This window comes from Zalophus californianus, chromosome 3 (assembly GCF_009762305.2).
Source record: "Zalophus californianus isolate mZalCal1 chromosome 3, mZalCal1.pri.v2, whole genome shotgun sequence".
NCBI lineage: Eukaryota > Metazoa > Chordata > Mammalia > Carnivora > Otariidae > Zalophus > Zalophus californianus.
This window is the reverse complement of record NC_045597.1, coordinates 174,113,556-174,141,310: the sequence shown is the minus strand read 5'-3', so window position 1 is coordinate 174,141,310 and position 27,755 is coordinate 174,113,556. Positions and strand designations below refer to the sequence as shown.

The 27,755-nt window shown below is 40.5% G+C and overlaps 1 protein-coding gene across 6 annotated transcripts in view; it reads right to left on the bottom strand.

The window, feature by feature from the left end:
* Positions 1–27,755, bottom strand: part of XRCC5 (X-ray repair cross complementing 5) — an 87,957-nt gene that overhangs the window by 45,686 nt on the left and 14,516 nt on the right. For all 6 annotated transcript variants that reach the window (XR_003519146.2, XR_003519147.2, XM_027589731.2 and 3 more), the window contains exons 7-14: positions 25,574–25,688; positions 23,229–23,367; positions 20,104–20,216; positions 14,928–14,990; positions 9,777–9,914; positions 8,848–8,938; positions 6,383–6,516; positions 2,823–3,019 (exon numbers count right to left, since the gene is read on the bottom strand). Coding sequence is in view for 4 of the 6 variants with exons in the window: in XM_027589731.2 (XP_027445532.1) it covers positions 2,823–3,019; positions 6,383–6,516; positions 8,848–8,938; positions 9,777–9,914; positions 14,928–14,990; positions 20,104–20,216; positions 23,229–23,367; positions 25,574–25,688 (990 nt within the window). In the remaining 2 variants the exon portion in view is untranslated. The remainder of the gene's footprint in view (positions 1–2,822; positions 3,020–6,382; positions 6,517–8,847; positions 8,939–9,776; positions 9,915–14,927; positions 14,991–20,103; positions 20,217–23,228; positions 23,368–25,573; positions 25,689–27,755) is intronic.

The following is a 27,755-nucleotide window of genomic DNA, read 5'->3' as shown; positions in this document are numbered from 1 at the left end:
GACACTACAAAGATTTAGTAAATCATTTCCTCACCATTTCCTCACTGCTTACTATGTGTCAGGCACTGCACTGGGTTCTAGACATGCAACAGTCATTAGTATATATTACTCAATGAACCCTCATGACAACTCCATGAGAGCTATTCCTAGTAACCCTATTTACCCAGGAGGAAACTGAGGCTTAAGGTGGATAAGCAGCTTGTGCCTAAGGTTACACTGCAGAGCAAGGGGACCAACTCACAGTGTTGGACTCTGGAGTCTGAGGTCTATACCAGAAACCAGGTGAGGCTGGTCGCTGAAGGTAAGTGGGGAGGATCTTAGGGGACTTGAAAAGAGGAGGAAAGTTTAGATTATATCTGCACAGAGACAAAAAGAAATCAAGATCACATATGAGTTAGCTGCCCAAACAAGATTAGACCTCCAATGTCCTAATTCTCGTGTTGAAGTTCCCTGTCCAAGAGACATTATTGTTTCAAGGGTGTGCAGCAACACTGAGGGAAGCAATGCTTTTATATGGTAGGGGTCATAGTACATTTTTGGACTATATTGTCAAATGGTGCTCTTACCTTTCTGAAATGAAGAAATCACTCCTAACACTCAGGATTCAACAGGTCCAGCATGAATACTAGATCTTCTCAAATACGCAATGTTTTATTGGATAATGATACTATTATTGCTTTGGGTTCCGACTCCTGCCTTCCTTTCAAATAGTTCAAATTGCTTCAGTATCTGTAATTTCGTTGTTAAAATATCTCGAGATGAAGCTGTTGTTAGATGAAGAAACTCTTGTAAAGGTAAATTAACCAAAATCAGATCGCGAGTGGCAAAGCTGGAATAAAAATTGGTGATTCCCAGCTCAGGACTCTTGTCTTGGCCTGACACCTCCTGTAGACATTTGCCCACTCCCCAGTCTCAGCCCCTCACCTCTACAATGGAACTAGGCACTGTGAATACGGAGGTGCTAAATATACACAAAAACAAAGCCAGTTGTTAGCAATTTTTCCCCAGTAGGGAGACCACCTCTAAAGCTGGTTGAAGCCTCATCATTAAACTTGAGGGGTTTAAGAACCTTGCAGAAGGGACTGAGTCATTCTTCTTAAATACAGGAACTACTCAATAAATATTTGTTAAATGAGTCATTTCTGCAGTTCTTAAAAGCCTGGAAGATTTCTGAGAAGAAAGGGTTAAGAATAGGCGTGTGAGGAGGTGTATGTTAGGCATGTAAGTAGGTGTATGTGAGCGAGATAATCCCCAGGCCCCAGGCCGATGACTTGGCATTGTCGCAAACCACTGTGGAAGCAGAGCACAAGCAGCCCGCGATGCGCTCGGGCTTCCTCTTCCTCGAAGAGTGAGCAGGAGGAACAGAGCTGAAGGTGTAATCACTGCAGGGATCAAATCACAGAACAACAGTCTTTGGGGCCTTCATGGGGTGCTTTTTAATCAGCTAACTTGCATTTTAATCAACGGGAGGAGGGAAAAACAGCCCATTTCTTTCCCACAACACCAGAAGGTAATCAAGATCATGAACTGGAGCTTTAGTACACAGAGAAGAGCCACATGACTGTGGCAAGACCACAGCAAACCTGTCTTGGGAAGGAAGGGACTCAGAAGCGTACAGAGCTGTTCTAAAATCCTAATCCAGAGGGAGACAGTGGGTGAGGACAGCAGAGGGAAAGTGGATTCTTAGTGACAGTCTCCCCATGTACAAGACAAGGAACGCACGGCTCTCCAGGGTGTTAGGAACGCACATGACAGAATATACCAATCCCGTGATTTTTGCCTTCCAATTCTGATAAAGCTTGGGGTATTAACCTCTAAAAAGTCACAGAACATGCAAAGCTTTCTATTCAACATGGAAAATAATTCAATAAATTTAAAAATTTACAGAACCCTGTAAAGGTTTCTGAAAGTTATTCTGTACTCCTCCAAGGGGGTGTTTACAAACAATACGCTTTAGTCTGTCCATAAAGATACAGGTGTGGGAAGGAAATCAAAAAAAGGAAAAAAAAATACGGTCTAAAACTGAATCTTAGAATGTAACCTAAAGAAATGAATAGATCATTTTGATTTGGGGAGAAAAGTCACCAATAACTGAACCCACACCTGGTAAAATCAATGTTATCCACCTAAATGATTCGGGATCGTCAACAACTTCTTAGGATCTTTGTTTTGCTTTGAATGGAAACTGACACAGACCGTGAACAGAATCTGATGAGGGAAAAAACTTATTTAGCTGCCTGAAAGCTTGATTTGGTTTAAGCTTGATCACAGGAAAGCATTTTGCAGTCCTTAAACTATAAACCCCTCACTCCTGGTTCACCCAAGTACATCACTGATATAGTAAGAGCCAGGTTTCCATCCTTCCTCCCACTTTTCCTCCAAAAATCTCGCTGCTATTCTCTGATGCCAGCCTCCCAGCTGAGAAAACTTACGACCTTGAGCCCTGTCCTCAGTCCCAGCACCCTACTTTGAAAACAGGAAAAGTTAAGTCTTAGATGTTCAAAAACTGTTTAGCCTTCCCATTAAACATAAATCACCAAGAATGTGATGCTGACCAAAACATCAACAACCCAAAAGATAGCTCTAAATTCCAGGTAGGAAAAAAAAAAAGGAAAGAAAAATAAATTCCAGGTGAATTTGTAAGGATAATAGATCTACAATGGACAGAGAGGAGAAACGACTACTTTCAATGCAAGGGTCAAACATCAAAAGGTTTCTTCCCTCAACCACAGACCCATATGCAACTCTTAATTCCAGAGCTCCTCTAAGACTGCCCAGTCTTACATATTCCAATGTCAAGTGCAACGACATCGAGCACTTACTTGTCTTGGAAAATGTTCTGAGCAGTCACTTGATCCTTTTTCTTGATGGCTTCAGTCAGAGGGAAAACGGTCTTTATTTTAGAGAGCAGAATCTGACATTTAGCTGTCACCTCAGTGGGGGGGTCCAGCATATTCAAAATATGCTGCTGAATAGGGGGCAGAGGCTCCTGGGGATGTAGAGCTCTATGTAGCAGACACTGTGGAAAAGGAAGAGGGTTTTAAAACACAGATGTAGACATCACACATGATCACTAGACTTTTCTGATCAGAGATCCTCTGTGTTTAGTTTTCGAGGGCTATAGGATTCCTACCACCTATAACAGGGAACAAAGAGGTGGCCTTGGAAGCACCTGGGTTAGCAGGACACCGGCAACATCTACAACCAACTGTAAACCAGATCCGAGCCCAGCAGTGCCGTCAGCTACAGGCCTCTTAAAGAAGAGGCTCATCTTACAGAAAGAGGCTGCTGCTTCTACCACCCAGACAATACACAAGCCTCCCTAAGACGCATCATTCCAGAAGCATCTAATCCTTTTGGCTTCCCTCAGCAGACTGCTTTCTCCCTTGCGTTATCTTAAACAATGTGTAGCAAGTGAAAACGGGGATCAGGTGGAGCTGCCGAGCTCCGAGAGTCCCAGGCAGAAGTCTGCAGGAGAGACAGAGTACTGGTCTGTCCCAAACCCCACAGAGTGCTGAGTTTGGGCTCTTCTCCACTGGTCGATCCACTTCTGTCCATGTGCTCTCCCAGCACTCTTGTCGGGGGACCAAGCCCTCGAGTGGGAGTCACCACAATCACCTTCTAACGGGGCTCCCTGAATCTACTTTCACTGTCCTGTGTAGTTGAAGCCGTCTTAAACCGAGCCCTTCCCACACCCAAAGAAGTCAAGCACACCACAGCGCCTCCCTCATCCGCCAACCTCCTCCCTCACTCACACCCCAGCTAGGCTAGGCTCTTCCTGCTTCACTCCCACGCCAGTGCAGCCCAGGTTTTGGGGCCTGTGTTTATCGCTCTCTCTGGCTCATAGGGCTGCCCCTAGATCTCCACGGAGTTGGCCCTATTTCCATCCTTCTATTCCATCCTCAAATATCACCTCCTCAGAGAGGCTTACCCTGACACTCTACTCCCATCCTGCCGCCCAGCGCTTTCCCATCACCCCTGTTTTATAGTTTGTAAAGCATTTGTCATTATCTAAAATTATCTTATCAATCTTATAGTTTACCTCTTCATTATTTAACCTCCGCTCTTAAAACTAGAGATCTTGTTTGTCTTGTTTACTGCTAAATGTCAGGTACCAAAAACAGTGGGTGGCACATAATAAGCAGCTAACAGGTGTTGGTTGAAGGAATGAGGGACTCTTTTCCGGGACTCTATTTGTTGATACAAGTGTCAGGAAGCAGCACCAAGGACGGGCTGGGATTAAGGCCAGGGCTGGTCTGCACTGCTCCCATGAGTGGAAACCTGGACAAGCCATTCCATTCAGTCACCGGTACTGCTTTCCGGCTATGAAGCCAGCTTTGGCAATGCCAGTATCTGCCCAGAAAAGTAAATACTCTCAAAGGAATATAGGAAGATAAACAATAGGAGGAAGACAGATCTTAAAAGAGAGTTTAAGAGTTGCTTAAAGGAGAAATAAGTTTTAAGACTGTAATCTCGGGCGCCTGGGTGGCTCAGTTGGTTAAGCAACTGCCTTCAGCTCAGGTCATGATCCTGGAGTCCCGGGATCGAGTCCCGCATCGGGCTCCCTGCTCAGCGGGGAGTCTGCTTCTCCCTCTGACCCTCTTCCCTCTCGTGCTCTCTCTCTCTCTCAAATAAACAAATAAAATCTTAAAAAAAAAAAGATTGTAATCTCAGCTCCTTTGCTATTAAACAGTGTTACCTCCTTGTAACCTCAATTTTTAAAGAATTGAGATTTTTTTTGATTGAATGAATTTGATACATATCCCACTTAGTTTTATCTAAAATGTAACCTTTAAAAAAATATGAGTGGTTGATGCTTTAGAACATCTCCTGTAGGGTGATGGCACTGTTTGAAAGAATTGACCTTTTCTTTCCTTTGCTAGAGAATCATTCCAAAATTCGGTTGGAGAACAAGACTCCTACTATGCCCACCTTTAGAAGACTTAAACCTTGATAATTTTAAAGAAAAAAAAAACCAGGGAGCTGAAAAGTTCTTACAATTCCAAAATACTGTTTCATATCACAAGGTATATGACTTATACCACCCCATGGACTGTTTTCCGACCCTGTAGAAAATGTAAGCTGGAAGTCTCCATTCTAAAAAACAAAAACCTCAGCTTAAATAGTAAATATCGTCTGAGTTGACGTCCTCTAGAACTTTCATGTGCTGCTCCCTCATCTCAATACACCAAACCACACTCTTCCTTCTCCATAGTATATTCATTTGTCTCAGAGTCTCACTCCCATTTTCCGCTTTCCTAATTACTCGACGTTCCCTTGAGCATCAACAACATCAGCTCCTTTAATGTGAAGCAAAAGGAGAAACCAAAGCGATCCCAAACCCTATGAATCTACCCCCAACCTTCTTGTGCATAATTCTTAATTCACAGTGCTCTACCTCAGGTCACTAAATTACCTACAAAGCTTAGAAAGCCCTCAAGATGTAAGCAGTAATCCCACACGCAACACAGCAGACTACTCTGGAAGATTCTGTGATATTCAAGTGACATTTCTGGGAAAAGAACTAGGACAAACAATGGACAAATAGCCTATCCAACCCCCCCACTGAAAAATGAATTCCAGATCTTCAGTATGAATTCTAGGCAGTTCTTTCAAACAGTGTCAAACTGTTATACAGTTCACAAAAATTCTATTTGGATATTAAAAACAAAGCAAAGTCTCCTTCATATAAAACAGAGGAGAAAATCCTAGAAAAGGCATAAAAGAAGAATCTGCTTTTTATTAGAAAACTAGCGTTTAAAAAAAAAAAAAGGGTGCCTGGGTGGCTCAGATGGTTAAGCGTCTGCCTTCGGCTCAGGTCATGATCCCAGGGTCCTGGGATCGAGTCCCGCATCGGGCTCCCTGCTCCTTGGGAGCCTGCTTCTCCCTCTGCTTCTCTCTCCCTCTCTCTCTCCCTCTGTCTCTCTCATGAATAAATGAATAAAATCTTTAAAAAAAAAAAACTAGTCTTCCTCCAGAAAAATAATTTTTCCTTTTAAAGATTTTTAATTTATTCATTTGAGAGAGAGACAGAACACGAGAGCTCGAGCAGGGGGAGGGTCAGAGGGAGAAGCAGAGCTCAATCCCAGGACCCTGACATCATGACCTGAGCCGAAGGCAGACGCTTAACCGACTGAGCCACCCAGGCGCCCCGAAAAATAATTTTTCAAGTATCCTAACTTTACTTCTTTCTTTCTAACAGCTCAGAGTACTTTTATCTTTTTTAGTAGGAAGAGGAAGGTATTATTCTTCCATTAAATAAAGCAACTGAGGCTCTCAGACGACAAGGACGCTTGTTTGGGACTGGCCAATTACACTAACTTTTCACTCAGGTCTCTTTCATTTAAAAAAAAAAAAAAGTGGTTCATCTTTTCTCTCTTACCTGAAATAATCTCTGAAATTGAGGATTTGGGATTTTGCTGGTTGGAAACAAATCTTCAATGGTGTCCTCCTTTTCATCTTTCTTTACCAAGCTCATGGAGTCAATCAGGGCATCAACAGCACTCAACTGAGCCTCTAAACCAAGGATAAAAAGAGTGCACAAAGCAAAAATGATTACCTCCACTGCTCTCCACTAAAATAAATGCTTTGCATTCATAGATACAGCATTCGTGGCAGGTTATACACTCCAGGCTTGACCAAAAAATAGTCTCTAGTTATTCAGTCATTTAACCTGAGTCTTCGTGTTTTCTTTCGTAGAAAGAGCTATTTCGAGTAGCTGGCCTCCTAGGTCCACTGGGTGAACTTCTGCAGTGTAATATCATATCAAAAGCAAGAGTTTGCTCCAGAGGAAGCACCACAGCCATACAAAACCCAACTTCTATACGGAGACTCAAAATATTCAGTATTCAATGACTTAGTACATTCAAAACAATTAGTAATTAGCTAAAGGAGAAAAACATGAAAAAGAAAAAGCCAGTACCTTTGGTGATGAGGTGTAAGCTTTACAAGGATTTCCTAGATCTTGTGTCAGAGTGACTTAAGAGGAAGAGTAACCTAACGGGAAGATACCAGTAGACCAGAGAGAGTGGACTCCTTCCCAATCTCCCCAAGTCAGAATGAGCTCTCTCCCCTCACAGACCTCATGGCCTATATGCACACCTGTGTCCCTGTCTTACCCCACTCTGTTCAAACCATAAGATCCTTGACAGCAAGAACACGACATCTTCATCACCTCTCTAATACCTAGCAGAAAGCAAGTACTCCTCAATAAAAACCTACCGACTCAACAAAAAGGGGCACAGTCCAAGGCAATGTGGATGAAAGGCAATACTTTCCAAAAACACTTCTACCTAAACCACCATGTATAACTTCCATTCTGCTGATTCATACAGCAGCTCAGCTGTTAAAAGCTGAAGTGCTGTTTTTGGATCATTCACAGCCATTAGGCAAAAGGTGGAAAAGAGTAAGCAGTTCCTAAAAAGCCCCTTGTGCTTCTGTTCTTCCCTTTTCAAATTATCTCTTTTACTACAAAAGGAAAGAGCGGAGGGATTTTTATCCTGATACATTTCTATCCCATTTTTGGATTTTCCAGGGGAGGTTTCAGACACTGGCACAGCCATCACCATCTTAAACTGACTACTGCAGGGTCCACCTGGCAATAGGTAGGAGGTTGCACCTGTGCGTGTGGAACATTCAGTGATTTCCATTTGCTACATCAAACTACCATCAGGCCAGATCACTCTGGCATTGCACACCTCTATGTAAATATCTGCTTGGGGCATATGTCAAACAGTTTTCACGATCCATTTCCCAATGGAGAACGTCCAAATAAAAATATGCAAACTCACAGAAAATAAATCAAGAGACTGAAAGATACTTAATATTTAGATCCTGAGTGAATGATTTATGTCCATGCGATAATTTCTCAACAAAGTTCTCTTTTTTAAATGTCTACTCAATAAATGTTTGAAATTATCAAGACGTAGAGAAATAATACTGTAACACAGTGGAGGCTTCTAAACTTTCAAGTCCATGCCTGGCTCTACCAAGATGCAGAGGGACTCACTTCTAGAAGGTGAAGACACAAGCCCTAGCGTCTATTTGATTCCTGGCTTTTCTACAGCACACTGCTCCTCAAGGATCTAACCAAAAAAACCAGAGAACCCACTTCTGAGACTCACCTCACAACTCCGTAATCCTATATTGACACAGACTTAAACTTTCAAACTGAAACATCTACTCGTTATTTTGTGTTCTTTTTGGTACATATTCTCTACACTGGCCCACTCTGATATTTTATTGCAGCTGTCTTAAACTATGAGCTCTAAGATAGGATTTGTTATCTGTGAGAATCATTCCATGCGGCACCCTGACATTTGTAGCCAGATGCATAATAAAGGTCTTTTCTCATCAAGCTCAAAGTAATTCCCAGAAACAAGGAACAAGGAGGCCTGGAGGGTTACCTATAAACTACAAAAAAAGGACAAAGAGAAAAGTTAATCTCCAGCACTTACTTTTCAGTTCAAAATTAGTTACATCATATTTTATGTAGGACACTAAAGTCACAGCTTTGACACTGCACGTCAATTCACTTCAGCAGAGAGCGAACTGGTTCACAACTAGAGAATGTGCATCCATTTCCAATAAGCTGCTCCCTAGCTACAAGCTCTAAGTCAGAGGAGTGAAACCAGACAGTGTTTGGAGAGTTCAGGGCAAATCTATCCCCACTATGAAAAAACATGATGCACCACCTTCATCATCACTGTGTACGAGCACAACTGGAATCTAAGTAACTCCACCCTGTGGAGTCTCCCGGCCCCATCAATGACTGCAGACAGGTGACTTACTTCCCAAGGACAGTCTGCGTGCAGAGCCAATTCATGAGCAAAATGGAAATGAACTCACCCGTGGGAATGTATTTCTTATTATTTTTCAAAGATGAAAACATGTATTGTCGCAAGTCTTCCATAAACGGCAGCTGCACATATATTAAACACTAATGAGAAAGACAGGAGGTAAAAGCAGAAACCAAATTAATGGAAAAAATATAAAGGTGGTCCCAAGCACCATGCAAGTGGCGCAACAAAAGTATTTCAAAAATCAGGCAAGTCAAGTCTGGTACGTGGTAAGTAAATTGCTTTGATTTCTGTTATTCATTGTTTACAACTGTGAAAAGTACAAAGAATATTAAACAACAACAACAACAAAAAACTTAAAAGAAAGACTATCAAAGAATACCTGCAAAATGTGTGACCAATACAACAAATGGAAAAGTCACGGTGACTGGAAGGCATATCGGGAAGTCAAGATATTTGCCTTCTCCTTTCCAGTTCTACCACAGAAAGTTCTCTGAGAAACAAGAGATGGTCAAGAATCTAAGCCTGTATTTTCAACAAGAGAACCCTAAATAAACTGAATTTTTCAACAACCACAACAAAATCATACCCTTGACCTTTATCCATAGTCTTCATTTGTAAAACTAGGGGCACTCTCTATCCCCAATAGGTTCTGCGAGGTCAAGAAGGGTGAGAACTGAGAGGTCACTGGACTGGGCAAACATAAGGTTACAGGTAACCTTCGCTGATTTGATTTAATAATAAGCTCCTCACATACTTTTATAATTTACGTTCTTTCATTACAACTGAAAATGTGGTTCACAAACTGCGTCAGCCTTACTTGGGAATTTGTGAGAAACGCACAGTCTCAGGCAGCGCTCCAGACCTACAGAATCTGAACCCCAAGTCATTCCTACGCACGTTCCCAGTTGAGAAGCACCGTCCGGAATAAAGGAACTGACGGGAAATAATGAACAGTGAAAGAACTGTGGGTTTTACCTCATAGGCGTCCTTGATATAAGGAAGTGCCGCGCCAACCTGAGGATGAGCTTTTCTGTCATAGGCATATCGAACTACGGCCACCATGTCTAATTCATCCAAGGCGTGAATCAGTGAGGAGAGCGCTACCGCAGCTGCCTGGGAAGAGAGCCGCAGGATGAACACGGAGACCGCAAGTGAGCCTTCCTTCCCCACACAACTCAACACAGCCAACCCGGGAGCACGCGCGCATGGAATGCATGGGCCCACCCGTGCACAGAGCTGCACCGTACCGTAAATGCACGGGCCCACCCGTGCACACAGCTGCACAGTACCGTAAATGCACCGGCCCACCCGCGCACAGAGCTGCACCGTACCGTAAATGCACGGGCCCACCTGTGCACGCAGCTGCACAGTACCGTAAATGCACCGGCCCACCCGCGCACAGAGCTGCACAGTACCATAAATGCACGGGCCCACCCGTGCACGCAGCTGCACAGTACTGCAAATGTAGTCTCCTTATGATGTTTCTAACATTTTCTTTTTTCTAGCTTACTTCACTGTAATACGGTATATGAAACACAGCAAGTGACTGTTGTTATTGGTTAGGCTTCTCATCAAGAGTAGGCTATTCGTAATTAAGTTCTGGGAGAGTCAAAAATTATACTGGACTTTTGACTGCATGGGGTGTCAGCACCCCCAACTCTCCACCCTCCACTGTCCAAGGGTCAACCATACTTACAAGATTGTTATCCACTTAGAAAAAGAAAGTTCTTTTGTCTTTAAGTTATACATTGTTTCTACTATGCTTACAACCTATATTATTAGCTGGTAAAACAGCATAGCTTTATTAGCAATGCTACTAAAAATGAAATTCTTTATTGGCAGTTACAGATTATCAGTATGGCAAACTTCTGAGCTCTAGTGCTATAAACATTTTTATTTAGAATTTGAGAATTTAGAATTTTAGAATTGAGTTTTGTGCTTACAAAAATTACCCTTGGACTCTATTGTTGATAACCAGATCAAATATATAGACTGAACAGGAAAAATATTGAGTACTTGAGTACTTTTAGTGTTTCCAAAGCCTCAGTTGGAGTTACTAGTATTATAATTTGAAACTGATAATACAATAGAAAACATTAACCTCTTTTTTCTGGATCCTTTTCATGCCAGAAGTTAAAGAGGTTCTGCTAAGTCATTTCTTGGTTATCACCAGAACCATTCATGCCTGATTCACAATGATTTTTGAGTCTCTTCAATATATATTGATCATGTATTGATTAATCTTTTTTCCCCATATTTTGGTCAGATAAATTCAGATGTATATAACAGAATACCTTTTCTTAATTGAACTACACTATAATATCTACATGATTATACAGTAAAGAAAAATATACTGAGCCTAAAAAAAAAAAAGATTGTTATCCACTTTATTCCTATTTCAGATTTTTTTTTTTTAAGTGCCCTCTATCCACTTCAAGGCCACACTGTGTATACATTTGCATTTGATCACACTTACTGTAACCTCTTCTGGAACTTTACTTCAATATGTGGCTCCTCTCTCTCATCACTTCAATCTTTCTTCTCTCAATTCATACCCTCAGACTCCAAATAAACTCCAGTCTCAGCCTTCCTAAACAAAATCTTTTTGTCCCCCCCTCCATAAATTACTATCTATTATCTTCCCCTTGACCTCTAAATTTCATGAAATAACAGTCTTGGTGTTTTCACGGCTTACAACACAATTATTCTTCAATCTAATCCAGCTGTTGCCCTCACCTTACTGAAATTACTCTGCAAAGTCACCTATGACCTCCTAATTGCCAATTCTTGGTTCCCATTCTATTTGACCTTTCAGCAGCATCTGACCATTCCTCTTTCTCTGCACTTTCTCCTTTGGCTTCAGAAACAATACTCTCCTCTGATCATTCTACTTTGTGGGTCATTCCTCCCCTAACTCTTCTCTTCTTCGACTAATCTTGAAATTCTGTTCTTGGCCTTTCACTCCTCTCACTGTGAAACTCTACTTGGGAATTATTTTATCCAGTCCCATGAGTTGATGAATCAAAAATCTGTATATTCAGCTTTAAAACTCTCCTAAGATCCAGACTTATATTGCCTACTAGCTGGTAGTATACCACAGGTATCTCAAACTGTTCATGACCAAAACTAAACTACTATCTTTCCCCCATTCTCTACTACTCCCTACCTCATGAACTCCACCTCCCAATCACCCAAACAAGAAGACCTCAAGTCTTCAGTAATGCCACCTGACTCATCCCTCGCCTTCAAGTGTTCACCAAACTTTACTAATTCTACCTCTGTGCTATCTCTCTAATCTATCTCTTCCATCAATACCTCTCCAGTTCACAGAGCTGATCATATCATTCCCTTACATAAGAAACTCCAATGGTTCAGGGCACCTGGGTGTCTCGGTCAGTTAAGTGTCTGACTCTTGATTTTGGCTCAGGTCCTGATCTCAGGGTCATGAGACTGAGCTCCGCATTGGGATCTTGCTCAGCTGGGATCTTGCTCAGCACAAAGTCTGCTTGTCCCTCTCCCTGCCCCTGCTCAAGCGCACGTGCATACTCACCCTCTGTCTTTCAAATAAATAAAAAATCTTTAAAAGAATCTCCAGTTGTTCCATTATCCCAGCCTCAGTGAGCTGACCATTATTCCTGGATAAGTCTTGTACTTTCCCTCCTCTGTAGCTTTCTGCTCTTAGCTAGAATGCCCTCTCCACATCTCTGTCTCTTGAGCTTCTAACCGATTTTCAAGGCCCAGTAAATTGATACCCTTGCCATTTTAGATTTGCTTTAGTCTCTCCCTCTCCATAACTCCCCAAACACATTGTCTGTACTTTTCTCAGTATTACAGTTAACCTTTATCCAAGTTAGCTATGTATATTTTCATTTCCTACATCAAAAACCTATGACCTCAATACCTTGTCTTCAAAATCCTCTATAGGTTTAGTGGCAGATTCATTACCTTTTTAGTTCAATTAAAGGAATATTTACTTAGTGCCTGCTCTTTGCTACACACTGTCTTAGGCCCTGTAAGAAAACAAAGATGAGTCCCTGATCTCACTGAACTAATACATTCTTTACTAGCAGAAATGAGATATGTACCAAATACAGAAGATGTACAGTCTAACAAATCCCACTGGAGAGACCAGAGAAGCACAATGGGAGTCTGAGGATGAGATTACTTCCAATTTGTTTGCAAATTTCTATCTGGGTGTCTTTGATAGAACCAAGAGGATATTAAAGGAAGGAAGGATGGGGTCTGGGATGACTGTGACTTTATAAGCACAATGCTACACCTGTGGGAAACTCAACTAAAGCTCCATTTCCTTCCCTTCTTTATCTCCTTCTCCTCCACACCCAGTAGAAATCATATACATGTGTAGATTCTCTATACAAAAAAATAATTGCATGATAATGATCAGAGAAAACATATTTTTAAAAGGAATTACTCACAGAATCATAGAATATTTGAGTTGAAAAACAACAGTACTCATCTAATTTAACCACCCACATGATGATGAAATTCCCTCCCCCAAATCTGGCTAGTGCAAATAAAGACTCTGCTGGGAAACATTTAGGAATGGAGATCTGATCATCTCACAAGAAATCAATTCACCTGGAGGTAGTAACCGTTGTTGAGAAAAATTCTTCTTCATTTTGAACAAAACTACCACCTATTGGTAGGAAACCTAGTTTAATTTCTATTCCACATGGTAATTCTCTAATGTATGATGGGAGTATTACATCTGATGTCCCTCCTACTTCCCTACCTACCTACGAAGTTTTCTTAGAAGTCATCACCTGACATAGTTTCCTTACTCCCGTGCCTATCTCAGAAGCTCCAATTATTAGTATGATCCTTTGACTAGGACATCAAGAATGACACCAAAGAGGAGCCCTTTGCCATTAGTAGATATCTATTTTTTTCCTTGAGTGACCTCAAAGTAACCCAATGATCTATAGGGTCTGTATGAGGTGGGTTGGAATTATGCATGCCACAAGGCTGCCCTTAGCTAGCAAGTCTAGATAATCACATAGGCCGTAACACAAAGCTGTTGACAAGAGTCTTCACAGCATACCAGCAATCACATGAAGTATTCAGAATTTTCTCTGTGTGAAGGAACAGTAAGTTGGAGTTAAAATTCAGTTAAAATGCTGTTAAGCTATGATGACAATATATACTACAAATGTATAATTCCCAAGAGCACTTGACCCAGGAAAAATCCATGAATGAGGATTCTCATGTAAACTAGGATTCACATAAGCCTACTATGCTCTGACTGAATCCATTCAGTACTGACGGGAAACAAAGCAATTCTCCTAAGTTAACTCTTCCAATAAAATGGCACCCCCATTCACTAGATCAACAGCCAGAAGTGAGGAGAAAAAGCAGCAAAGGGGACTAAGCAGACTAGATCACTTCTACCTCCGCCCTCCCCACATCCCCACCAAGCCTTCTACATCCAGTTTGCTAACTTCAAAAGCAAATATACTTCTGGAACTTGGATCCCTGCTTATGTCATCTTAAGCAGATATGAGACTGCAGTATTCCAGTAAAGTTCAACATCTCCACATGACAAGTTCCAACACGGAGGCTGAACAGGAAATATTTAGAGAGGGCAAGTATGACTGTAGGATGCAATGGTCATGGGTCGTTAGGCAAAAACCAGCCTGAAAGCTGAATCTCCTGGGGAGGTGGGAAAAGAGTACAAAGAGAGAGGGACGGGGACAAAGACGAATTTCTAGATGAGGGAAGTGGCCCAGTAAAACACTAACGCTTATCTCCAGGATGCTAAAGCCAGTGCTAAATGTTCCGTGCTTACTGACAATGAAAATGTCAACCTGACCCCAAGCCCCCTCAACATTAGACCAGGAGATTCCCACACCTAAATGCATTTGTTCAAATGTTTTTGTTTTTAATACGCACCTGGTCTCCAGTAGCAGGACTATGTCCTTGGGCCTTGTGCTCATGCTATGACAAATTCATTTATCATTTCTCCATTTTCAGAGTTAAAGCTCAGTGAACTTTCCCACTGTTGTTGCAAGAATTAACGTCATTTTAAACCATAAAAGCCCCAAACAACTCACTTAAAATGACAATTCAATTCTGTGGCACTACCTCAAAGGCCCACTGTCAACTCACCTCATCATCTTTTGCTGCAAAGACCTTTAGGACTTGATTTCCCATAAAATATCTCCTGTGGACCTGCAAGAGTTAAGCAAGGAAAACAATTGGTTTTGACCCAAAATAAGTAATGCCTATAGCCGTAACGCCACAGTTACTAAGAAATTCTATTCAAAATGCTCGTAGCAAAAAAAACATTCATAGGGACTAGAAACACCTTATTATTTGAGGTTCAATTCAATTAAACACAATACCTATCTGAATTCCAAGTATATGTCAAACATTGTTCTGAGCACCGAAAACACAATAATGAACAGGATATAGTCTTGTCCTAAGGAGCTTAGACAAATATGAAACTGTACTACAGTATTAGGGTACAGCACTACAAAAGCACAAGAGTGCAATATTCTAGCTCAGGGCTCCGAGAGCACATAAACAGGGCATCCAGCTTGGTCAGGGCAGGCTTCTGCAAACAGTGACACCTAGGTCAAGACTTAAAGGATGCTCAGGAACAAAGAGAAAAGTCTCGTCCAAGTGTGCTGGGCAGAGACACTAGTGTGAATTAAGTCTGGAATGACATAAAAACATAGTACCTTTGGGGAACTGCTTTTGGAGTAGGTGCAGTGCCCTAGTATGAGGGGAGAGGTGAAAAATTAGATTAACAAAGATCAAATCATGAAGTGTCTTATGAGCAGAGTTAAGCGGCTTAGACTTCATCCCAAGAGCAAAGACGAGGCACTGCCAAATTGTAGAGACCAGAGTGAAGAACTCATTAGGGGGGCGGGGGCCACACTGGAGGAGGGGAGACTAGTGAAACCAACAAGAAGTACTTCAAGTCCTTCTGTCTCCCTTTTAGTTCCATTGCTTCTCCAGCAGGGTATGAGAGGGGTCAAAGCAGCTCCACCGATACCTGATTAGAAATGAAGACTGAAGGGTTCCTAGCATCATAACCAACTACCTGCATCTACTGACCAAGATCAACTTCTCTCCGCTCCGTGTAATCTTGAGCCTGGAGCTTATCTGTAAGAACATGCCATGTGCTGAACAGGGCAATGCTCCTCAAGTGTTCTTCTGCCCTCCCACCTCTGAAGCCAAGAAACTGAGCACTTTCAGAATCACAGCAGCTCCAGAAGACGGAGTCTCAAAGGTATGGGGGTTTGGCCCACATACTTCAAACACCCTCCATCTCCACTGCCAGTCCCCATTTGAAAACTATTTAAAGATATACGGGAATAATCCCATATTAAAACTACAAAGTTTGCTACATTCATATAGATTTGCCCTCCTATTAGAATCTGTAATGGTTCTTGATTGATGAAAGAACAGTTAATGATATTGTTTCCTAACACACTTAAATGACTTCTCAAAGGACAACCAGACATCTGGGAGAAGTTCTGGCTAAATTCTTACCCATTCTACAATTAGGTACCCAGAACACTGACAACTTGGAGGAAGACAAATTGAAAATTTAAGAGAATAATTCTCAATTTCACAATTAAAAAACAAAACAAATCAAAAACACCAAGATCAAAAAACCTATTTCATATAATAAAAATGCTCCATCAATTCAATCCCGAAATGTTAGTTTCCCTCACTTTAAGGGAGGATGGAAAAATATGTGATCTCATTAAAGATAATTACTAGTCTCCTAAAAGGTGTGTGCTTAGTTGCTATGGAAAACTCCTTGCTCTTAAAAAAATATGTATGGTCTTCAAAAAGTTGAAAGTAGAGCTACCCTACAACCCAGCAATTGCATTACCCCAAAGATACAAATGTAGTGATCCGAAGGTGCACCTGCACCCCAATGTTTATAGCAGCAATGTCCACAAAAGCCAAACTATGGAAAGAACCCAGATGTCCATTGACAGATGAATGGATAAAGAAGATGCGGTGTGTACACACACACACACACACACACACACACACACAATGGAATACTACTCAGCCATCAAAAAAAATGAAATCTTGCCATTTGCAATGTCGTGGATAGAACTAGAGGGTAGTATGCTAAGCAAAATAAGTCAATCAGAAAAAGACAATTATCATATGATCTCACTTATACGTGGATTTAAGAAACAAAACAGAGGATCATAGGGGAAGGGAGGGGAAATAAAACAAGAAGAAATCAGAGAGGGAGACAAACCATTAGAGACTCTTAACCACAGGAAACAAACTGGGGGTTGCTGGAGGGGAGGGGGGTGAGGGATGGGGTAACTGGGGTCATGGACATTAAGGAGGGCATGTGATGTAATGAGCACTGAGTATCATATGAGACTAATGAATCACTGAACTCTACCTCTGAAACTAATGATATACTACATGTTAATTAAATTTAAATTAAAGAAGAATAAAATGGGAAAAAAATAAACACCTATCAGAATGGTTAAAATAAAAAAATAGCAATGGTGCCAAATGCTGACAAGCATGTGAAGAAACTGAGTCACTCACCCATTACTGATGGGAATATAAAAGAGCACAGCCACTCTGGAAACAATTTGACAGTTTCTGAAGAAACTAGGCATTTAGTTTTCTTACAAAATTAAACAGTTTTCTTTTAAAACTAAACTATTACAAAATTTAGCAATTGTACCCTTGGGCATTTATCCCAGAGAAATGAAGGACATTATACAAAAGCTGGTATTCAAATGTTTATAGCAGCTTCACTCATAATAACCAAAAACTGGGAAAAACATGTCCTTCAGTGGATAACCGTTTAAAAACAAAACAAGACAAAAAAAGCTCTGGTAAACCCATATCTAGGAATATTACTCAGCAATAAAAAGAAACAAGCTTATCGGTACATACAATAACCTGGATGAATCTCCGGAGAATTATGCTGAGTGGGAAGAGCCAGTTGAATGTCACATACCGTATGATTCCGTTTATATGCCTTTCCAAAGTAACAAAATTATAGAACTGGAGAACAAAGGAGTGGTTTCCAGGGATTGAAGAGGGGATGAGGGTGAGAGAGAAGTGAGCACGGCCCTAAAAGGGCAACAGAAGAGATCCTTGTGGTGATGGAATGTTCTGTATCTCAGCTGTATCAATGTCAATATCCTGGTAATAGGATTGCCTTAGAGTGTTCAAGATGTTACCTTTGGGAGAAATGAAGTATGGGGTACACAGGATCTCTCAGTATTATTTCTTACAACTGCATGTGAATCTAATTGTCTCAAAATACAAAGTGTTTTTCATGTGTTCCCCCCAAGTTAATTAACCAATTAATTAATTTTAAAAAGATATGTATGCATTTCTTAAGATAATACATGAAAGCAGGGATGAAAACCAAACTAGTCAAAAAAACCAGCTTGTCCACCTGGTGGGCAAATTACAAGTGATTAATGGCATAGGCTCTTAAGTCAGGGAGAACTGGTTCAAACCCAATCTCTACTACCTTCTAGCTGTGACCTTAGACCAATTACATACTCAATTTTCGAATGTATAAAATATATTATCATAGCACCTATCCAGGAGGGTTGTAATAAGAATTAAACGGGAATTCAAATAAAATGCTTACTATATTGAATTGAATATTAAAATCACTCAATAAATGGTGACTATTATGATTATCTTTATTGCACCCGTCTGAGATTTTACGTAAGATAAACATAGAGCTTAAAAACAACATAAGTTGAGGGGATCTGGGTGGCTCAGTTGGTTAAACAACTGCCTTCAGCTCAGGTCATGATCCGGGAGTCCCAGGATCGAGTCCTGCATTGGGCTCCCCACTCAGCAGGGAGTCTGCTTCTCCCTCTGACCCTACCCCCTCTCATGTGATCTCTCTCTCTCATTCTCTCTCTCAAATAAATAAATAAAATCTTTAAAAAAAATAAGTTGATTTAGAGAACACGTCATGACTTAAAAGTTAATTTTAAGGTAACAGAACTCTTAAAATGGAAAAATGTACTTTTTGTTCAGCTCACTCTTTTTTGCTTTGTCATTTAACCAAACAGGCCCCCCCCATTCCCACCCTGGCATAGGTGACTTCAGTTATTTGGGTCATGAATTTCGGATCAGTCGTTTTGGATAGGTCTTTTCGAGCTAACTGGAATTAGGCAGACCCACTTCCCAACAGGCCAGTTTTAACCCACAGGCCTGAATGAAGGTTCTGCTTCACTGGAAAGACTTAGGGACACTGCCATTAACAGCCGTAAGTTTTAAGTCTGTAGAAATCCCAAAGTGAATACTTTTATTTTTAAGAAATATATATTTAGTGTAATTTGTTAGAGAATTGTTAAAAACTCTCAACTCCAAAAAGTATCTGTTTTCACCATTAAAATCTTACCAACTTTCAGTAAGTACTCCCAATTTCCAGCTTAAGAAGTTTAAAAACATATCCAACAGTTTGGGCACATCATGGAAAATATCTCCCCACCCTCACAGAATTATTCTAACACCAAAGCACACAGGGACTATATCCCAGAGCAACACGAAGAAGCTCAAATCCAGTATACTGATTAATATTTATTTTCATTACAATTCTCACTTGAATTTCTTTAGAACCAACAAACATTGCTTTATCCCTATAGAGCCTTAGAAAAGATACGCTATAGGATATGCTTATTCATTTTCTCTGGTTGCCTACCTCAAGAACATTTAATCTAAGATCTCCAGGAATCTTTAATAACCCTTTCTAGAATAGTGTATGCTATCCCATGGCCCTCAGTGAATTACTGCATTTCCACTATGTGTTTTGTGTATCTCTGCATCAGTGTCTAAAGAATGTATGACTTAAGGACAGGCTTCAGATCCCAGATCTCTTTGTTGGACGTTGAGAAGGGTGACCAGCATAAACCAATGATATTCTACGAGGCCTGGTGTCATTCAAAACCCAAGTAGACCTTCATTCCTCTAAAACACTCTATTATACATAACTCTTTAGAGAAAGCAACACAATAGCAAAGAACTGAATGATGTTTCTTTAAGGCTATGACAGACAGCCAAGCTAAGAAGTGACTCTCAATGGAATATATTCTGATTCATGCTAAGCCTTCTCAAATTTTCTACATCTTGGTTTCTCTGTTCAAAAATTGAAGATAGTTAACACTAATCCCCAGACTACATTCAAAAAAAACTAAAAGTCAAATAAATACACATTGTAAATAAAAGGACCAATCGAAAGCATACCCTCTCAAATAATAGTAAGAGAAAAGTTCATTTCTTTTGTTGACAACGAGTAAAGTAAGTGCTATACCTGAGAAGACCTACAAAATCCCAAAACGGAGAAGCACTTCCCCTCCGATTTATATTTCATGTGTTCCTCATCCACTTTAGAGAAAGGAACGATATCACTTCCATAGCGGAACCCTAGAGAACAAGAGAAGAGCATTTGTTAATCATATGGGGCCTCATTTTCTACAAGCTGAAATTACCCCTACGCATACATTAACAATACACGCAGACTCCAGATCAAGCCTCCATATACTATTCCCTGGAATCAAATTACTGCCCCTTGTGATCAGTGGGGAAAAAGCAGCAGCAGATAAACAACATACACAGTATAGAGGCGATTAAAATCTAATTACATTTTTTAAGCAGCATCTTCTGCAATCTAGTTACCTTAATGATTATCTAGCCTAGAAGAAAGAATGTAGCAAATGTAATGTACCAGTTATCCTCCAAAGATAAACTGTAGTTGACTAAAGTATAAGTGTGATTTGTAAACATAATAACAAGAACACATTTATTCAGAAACCTGGAGACCCACAGAGAAAAATGCCCAAAGGAAATTTTCAGAATAAAATGTTCTCCAAAATGCATGCTGGAGACATACAAATGCCTAATGGGAGAAGCCAAAACTCTTCTATTTAGGAACATTCAATTGATAAGTTGGCTATTTTTCTGCATTTAAACCTACTTCATTTCTGGGATTATATTATGTTTTTTTCTTCTTAATTACTTTGGTTATTCATACAAATACAGGCCCTCGGTTTCTTAAAAATAACTCCAGTCCTGTTCCAGGGCCTCTGTTCTATGGAAAGTCATGCCCTTTCAATATACAGTCTCCTGTATTTGGTGGGAAGAACGATCATCAAATTCCAAGGATTCTGGCCTTGGGTAAATGGAAAGGAAAAGCACGCGCAACTTTACTCCAAGACACAAAGAAACTTGTACGTTTGGGGTAGATTCTGTGATCCAGTTTATCTGTTCCTGTCAATCTGTTAATGCCATGCATTTAATTAAAAAGAAATATATTTGTATTTTCATGTATGTCTTTTAAAAAAGCTGGTGATGAAAACAAAAACTCCAGCAAAAAATTATCAGGGAGGGGCGCCTGGCTGGCTTAGTTGGCTAAGCAGCTGCCTTTGGCCCAGGTCATAATCCCAGGATCCTGGGATCAAGCCCCACCTCGGGCTCCTTGCTCGGCAGGGAGCCTGCTTCTCCCTCTGCCTCCAGCTCCCCCTGCTTGTACTCTCTCCCTCTCGCTCTCTGTCAAATAAATAAATAAAATCTTTAAAAAAAAAATTATCAGGGAAAGGTATGGCACATGACTAAGAGTGGTAACTAAACCAAATGTTCTTCCTAACTCTTCTCTGTCATCAGACATCTTGAATTTTTTAACTTGAAAATTCTAATTGAAACTGCCTTGTTTTCTGGTTCATCTACTGAAAGAGAAAATTAGTATCTAAATTTTGTACATGGCAAAAAGCACAGAATAGACTGCAACATATAACCGTATTCCTTGGCACACATATGTCTGCTAGGGCCTCCGTCTGCATATTAGGGGGCAGAGAGTGGAGTACAGGTGAAGGAAGTATGTGGGTAGCTGCACCAAGGTATAAGACAAAAAAGCTGCCTCTGTGTTCTCTGAACTCAATGTTTAACTCTTCCCTCTCCATTATTGCTCCAGCAATAAATGTCTTTTTTGCCTAAAATAAACAGAGCTGGTTTGTTTTGTTGTTTTTGCTTGCAACCAAAAGAACTGGCATCTTATCTCCGTCATATTAATCTTAACACATAGCCTCAATGACACTCTGCTCCTCAAAACTAGAAATGGCTCCAGGTTGCTTTCAAGATTAAGCATCAACTCTTCAGCCTGTCATTCAAAGTCGTTCCTAATTCAGAATGGTCTGTAGAAACAAAGACTCTGAAGTAGGGCAGTCCTGGGTTCGAGTTCTGCCAGTTGCTAACTGTACGACTTTGAATACGTGAATGAGTGTCTTTCAGCCTCAATTCTCTCATCTGTAAAATGGAAACAAGAGTGGGATGCCTGTTTCATGAGGCTGTTTTGATGATTAGAAGGGAAAATTCAGGTCATCTATGGAATACTGTTCCCAAGTACTAAACTGTGTACGCCCGACACACCGGCCCAACTACCTGCTGTCACTGAGAAGCTCTCTACTTTCCTGGTCTTACACGTTTAATCATGCTCTTCTTTCTTTCAGTCATTATAGAAGGATCATATGATTAGTAACTGACGGAACTAGGATTCTAACCCAGATCTGACTCCAAAACTCACCTTCTTGACTACACTACAATACAGAATTGAATTAAAGAATTAGTAGGGATTGCAGGATACTAATTACATTTTCTACTCATAATCGATCAAGAGGAAGGAAGGAATCGCAACCACCATCGCCTTAACCAGTCTCCCCTGCACCCACATACAAATATACACAAACATCGAGATTTAGTGCCACAGACAAACGGCATTTTTTTTCAAGGCTTGCAAATTAAAATTATACCGGGTAGCACAAAGCCTGACAATGAATTTATCTAAAGACTCTAGTTTCTATCTTAACCATCTTGATATCTTGTAATTTTAGCTCTTCAAAATTCAGACACTCTCAGCTAATTTGTAAGCCCTCTGGATAGAGTTGCCCTCTAGACACACTACAGATCAAATGGGTATCACACATGAAGTACAACTGTAAACATCCTAGTGAACATAAAGCCATATAATGGACACAAATGTGTCTAATCCCCTAAATTACCCTAAGGGAGCAGAGCTGGCAGGATTCCTAAGACCTGAAATAGGCACTCAGAAGAATAATCACCATGGAAGTAAGATGTGAAACAGAGTAAACAAAGAAACCTGCTTCAGCCACATTAACAGAAGTATTCTCTTAGCTAGTATGTTTCAAACTTTAAAATAAAACCAAGTATTAAGTCCTGTCACTGGAGGACATGTCAAACTCAGATGGAGTACCCAAGTAGATCCTGCCTCGGACCTGACAGATGAGCTCAATTTAGGACCTAGTGCCTCATGGTCCCTCCCATGGTCATGTCTCCAGAACTCAGAAAAACATCTGCCAACACTACCAGTACAAACCCCAGTCTGCCTCCCACCACCCGGAAGCAGCTCTCTCACGGGCGCACCTTGAATAGTGTCTTCCTTCGGGACCTCGGTTTCATTGTCGTCATTTAAGCAGTAAACAGTTTCTTTCTGTAGATCTTCTTTCTTGAGGGTTCTGGCGTCCACAACTGTCCAAGACTTTTTAACTCTCTCCTGTATAATCTTAATTCCAAAAAGAAAGGGAAAACAAGGAAAGCCAGGATTCTAATAAACAAAAAATGAAAACCCCATATATTCTCTGCTTTATAGGAAAAAAATCTGTAATAATTACTCTAGCTAAACTCTTCTGTTTGCTCTTGTCCAGTGAAATTTTCACTTATTTCATAACTCCTGCTGCATTTCACTTTTTCCCCAAAGGTAATCCACAGATAAATATTCATATTTGTATATACACAAGCACTTGCTATACAAAACCTTCAGACTCATAAAATGGGACCACACATTTTTACTACAGTTTTCCAATAGAGAAGAAAGGGAGAGCCGTCTATCAGGGGCCAGAACTCAATAAGGAAATCCAAAAAGAAAACTAGAAAAAAAGAAGAGGAGGGATGCCTTGGTGGTTCAGTCAGTTAAGCGTCTGCCTTCAGCTCAGGTCATGATCCCAGGTTCCTGGGATCAAGTCCCACATCGGGCTCCCTGCTCAGTGGGGAGTCTGCTTCTCCCTCTGCCTGCCGCTCCCCCCTTCTTGTGCTGGCTCTCTCTCTGCCAACTAAATAAATAAAATCTTAAAAAATATTAAAAACCTCCTTTAAAAAAAAAAAAACACGACTATATTCTATTCCAGGCTTGATGGCAGCTGAAATAAAGAAGTACCTCCTGGGGCGCCTGGGTGGCTCAGTTGGTTAAGCAACTGCCTTCGGCTCAGGTCATGATCCCAAGGTCCTGGGATCGAGCTCCGCATCAAGCTCCCTGCTCAGCCAGAAGCCTGCTTCTCCCTCTCCCACTCCCCCTGCTTGTATTCCCTCTCACGCTGTCTCTCTCTCTCTCTGTCAATTAAATAAATAAATAAAATCTTAAAAAAAAAAAGTACCTCCAAGGTTTTCGTGGATGTAGCATGTGTTTTAGAATTAAGTCCCTGAATATATAAATACTTGAATATATAAATACATGTTTATTTTCTATATTTAAATGTATGTATTTAGTTTATTAATTTTTTTAAGATTTTATTTATTTGAGAGAGAGAGAATGAGAGAGGAGAGAGAGCACAAGAAGGGGGAGGGTCAGAGGGAGAAGCAGACTCCCTGCTAAGCAGGGAGCCCGATGTGGGACTTGATCCCGGGACTCCAGGATCATGACCCGAGCTGAAGGCAGTCGCCCAACCAACTGAGCCACCCAGGTGCCCTAGTTTATTCATTTAAAGAAAACAGGCAAGAAGGGTCACATGGAGGCATAGGTCACAGACTCCTACTCAAACTGCAATTTCATCAAATAATTACCAAAAGCAATTTATTTTTGAAAGTGTGCTATTATGTACCAACATACATAGACTACAAAAGTCAATTTCACAGTCACAAGTCAATAGTTTTTGATAGTTCACAGATGCTGTTACCACCAGATTGTTAACTGAACTGGGTGAGACTGAGTTTTAAAAACTCTGGACTTCTTTAGTATATATCTATATTTCTGCTATGATACTACAGTGATAGGACTTCATGCATTCCATTTTCTCTCTTTCAAAAAAGAAAAAAAAGGGAGAGAAGGGAATCAACCTGGATTACAGATGATTCTTAAAACTTTCTCTCCTAATATGCCTTTTATATAAAAAAGCTAAATAGAATAAGATGAACAGGGAGAGCAGTTAGAGAAGCAATAATTATGGTACTGAATAACCCACAAATGAATTGTCAATTCCTTATATAAGCATATTTGCCTGCCTGGTGCATTGCTTTATTTTTTTTTTTAATTTTTATTTATGGGGCGCCTGGGTGGCTCAGTCGGTTGTGCATCTACCTTCAGCTCAGGTCATGGTCTCAGGTATCAAGCCCCACATCGGACTCTGCTCGGTGGGGAGTCTGCTTCTCCCTCTCCCTCTGCCTGCCACTCTGTCATTTGACAGAGAGAGAGAGAGCACAAGCAGGGGAGCTGGAGGAGAAGCAGGCTCCCCGCTGAGCAGGAAGCCTGATGTGGGGCTCGATCCCACTGGGATCATGACCTGAGCCGAAGGCAGATGCCCAACCAATTGAGCCACCCAGGCGCCCCTGGTGCACTGCTTTAAAAAATATGTGTGGGGGACACCTGGCCGGCTCAGTTGGTAGAGCATGCAACTCTTGATCTCAGAGCTGTGAGTTTGAACCCCATGTTTGGTGTAGAGATTACTTAAAAATAAATTTAAAAAGTTAAAAATTAAAAATGTGTATGTACCACTTACCGATTTATAAGCCACGATCTTTATAGACAAACTGGAGCCAATGGTCAGCATGCAGGACCAAGGGATGGAACGCTTCTCAATTTTCTTGAAGACACACAGTTGTCTCAGACTCTCACTTAATAAAAAAAAATATATATATATAACTCTTACTTAATAAAATATATATATATTATACACATAATGGAAAAAAACATATATAATGAAAGCAACAATTTTAAAACATTAACTTTGCTGGGTGATGCAGTTAATTTTCTAGAATGAGAAGTGAGTTGTCATTGATCATAATGAGAGGAACAGCAAGGGACAACAGGAAAATGACAACCACAAGTTGGGAGAGAGCCAGAATACAACTGAGTTGGCTTAGGAGAAAGAAGTTGAATTACATTACAGGTGAAAGAACATCTCTATCTTCCCCTACTCAATCTTTTCTTTCAACTCAGCCCATGGTTCTTAACATTTTTTTCAAGACCAAGGACATTTTGAAGATATGATAAAAGCACAATCATAAGAGTTTGCCCACAATTTAAAGGGTTCACCAACTCACTGAAAACTATGGACCTGGGGATAAGAACCCCTGGCTCCAGGATATCAAAGGGTAAGTACCATCCCAAAATATCACTGTTCATAACTCTACAATTTATTATTTATTTCCAATCACCTTAAATAAAAAGCACATATATGCACACAATGGAGAGCGTTAAATAAAGACTCTCCACGGGATAAAGGAATTTAGTCCACACTTAGTCTTAAGGTAAAGCAGACAGCACACAATGGAGAGAGTTAAAAAATCTCCAGGGAATAAAAGAATTTGGTCCATACTTAGTCTTAAGCTAAAGCAGATAACTAGGTTTTTTACTGGACGGAGATGGGGAATCAGGAAGTAACAAACACAATGTAGAGTGCTACTTTATTTGAACATAAATGAAGATCAATTCTATTTTTATCTGGTCCCTAATCAAACACAGCAGAGAAGACTATAGGAAACAGAATTTGTTGTAGTCACTAAGAAAGGAACCAATGACCAAACATAGTCAAAGCATATATTCCAGGGACACCTGGGTGGCTCTGTCGCTTAAGCATCTGCCTTTGGCTCAGGTTATGGCCCCAGGGTCCTGGGATCAAGCCCCGCATCGGACTCCTTGCTCTGCGGGGAGCCTGCTTCTCCCTCTGCCTACCGCTCTCCCTGCTTGTGCTCTCTCCCTCTCCCTGATGAATAAATAAAATCTTAAAAAAAAAAAATCCAGACCATGATCAATCCCCTTGGTACAGATGAAAAATAGATCTACAAAGAAGGTAAAAAGAATTATCCTCATTATCCAAAGTTATGGACAAAAAAGGTTTCAAAAGACTCCAATTTTCAGAAATAATCTATAACAAACACAAGTCTATGGAAATAAATAAACAAACAAACAAACAAATAAAACAGAGTTTATTCCTTGGCTTTGGACTTGTTGGGGAATGAAGGGGTCTGAACCAGATCTAACCCATCCATAGGACCTCACTGGTTTGAGTCCCATCTAAAACCACTGTGAGGTCTGAATTCAGTTCCAGGAGAAATTCTAAAGATTAGCATCTAATACGTAACATCTGAGAGCAAATGGATCATTTCCACAGTTGACCTGAATCTCCCCAAGCAGAAGTCTAAATGAGGACAAGTATGGCCCAGTGCTGTCCAGTACAACTTTCTGCAATGATAAAAATGTTCTATTTCTAACCGTTCCTGTCCAAAAGGCTGCTGAGCACATGAAATGTGGCTAGTGTGACCGAGGGACTAAATTTTTAATTTTATTTAATTTTAATGAATTTAAATTTAAATAGCCATATGTGGATAATGGCTGTTGTATCAAATCAAAGTATCTTCAAATTGTGAGGATAATACACAGTAATTTGCCTCCTGGCTATGACACAGGAAAATAAACTTTTTTTAACATTAATTTGTTTGGCCTACAATTTTCATTCATGATATCATGGTAAATTTGTTAGTTTCAGACCTACATTCTCACATTAGAGCAAGCCACGTCCAAATTTGAAAGAAATAAGTTAGAAACATATTTGCATATATTACAGTTAAGAACACATATTATGACAAGAAACATCACTTTACAGGATTCTTTACTGATTCCTTTTCCAACCCCAAGGGAAACTACCATTCAATTTGTAAAATTCCCATTACCTACAATTT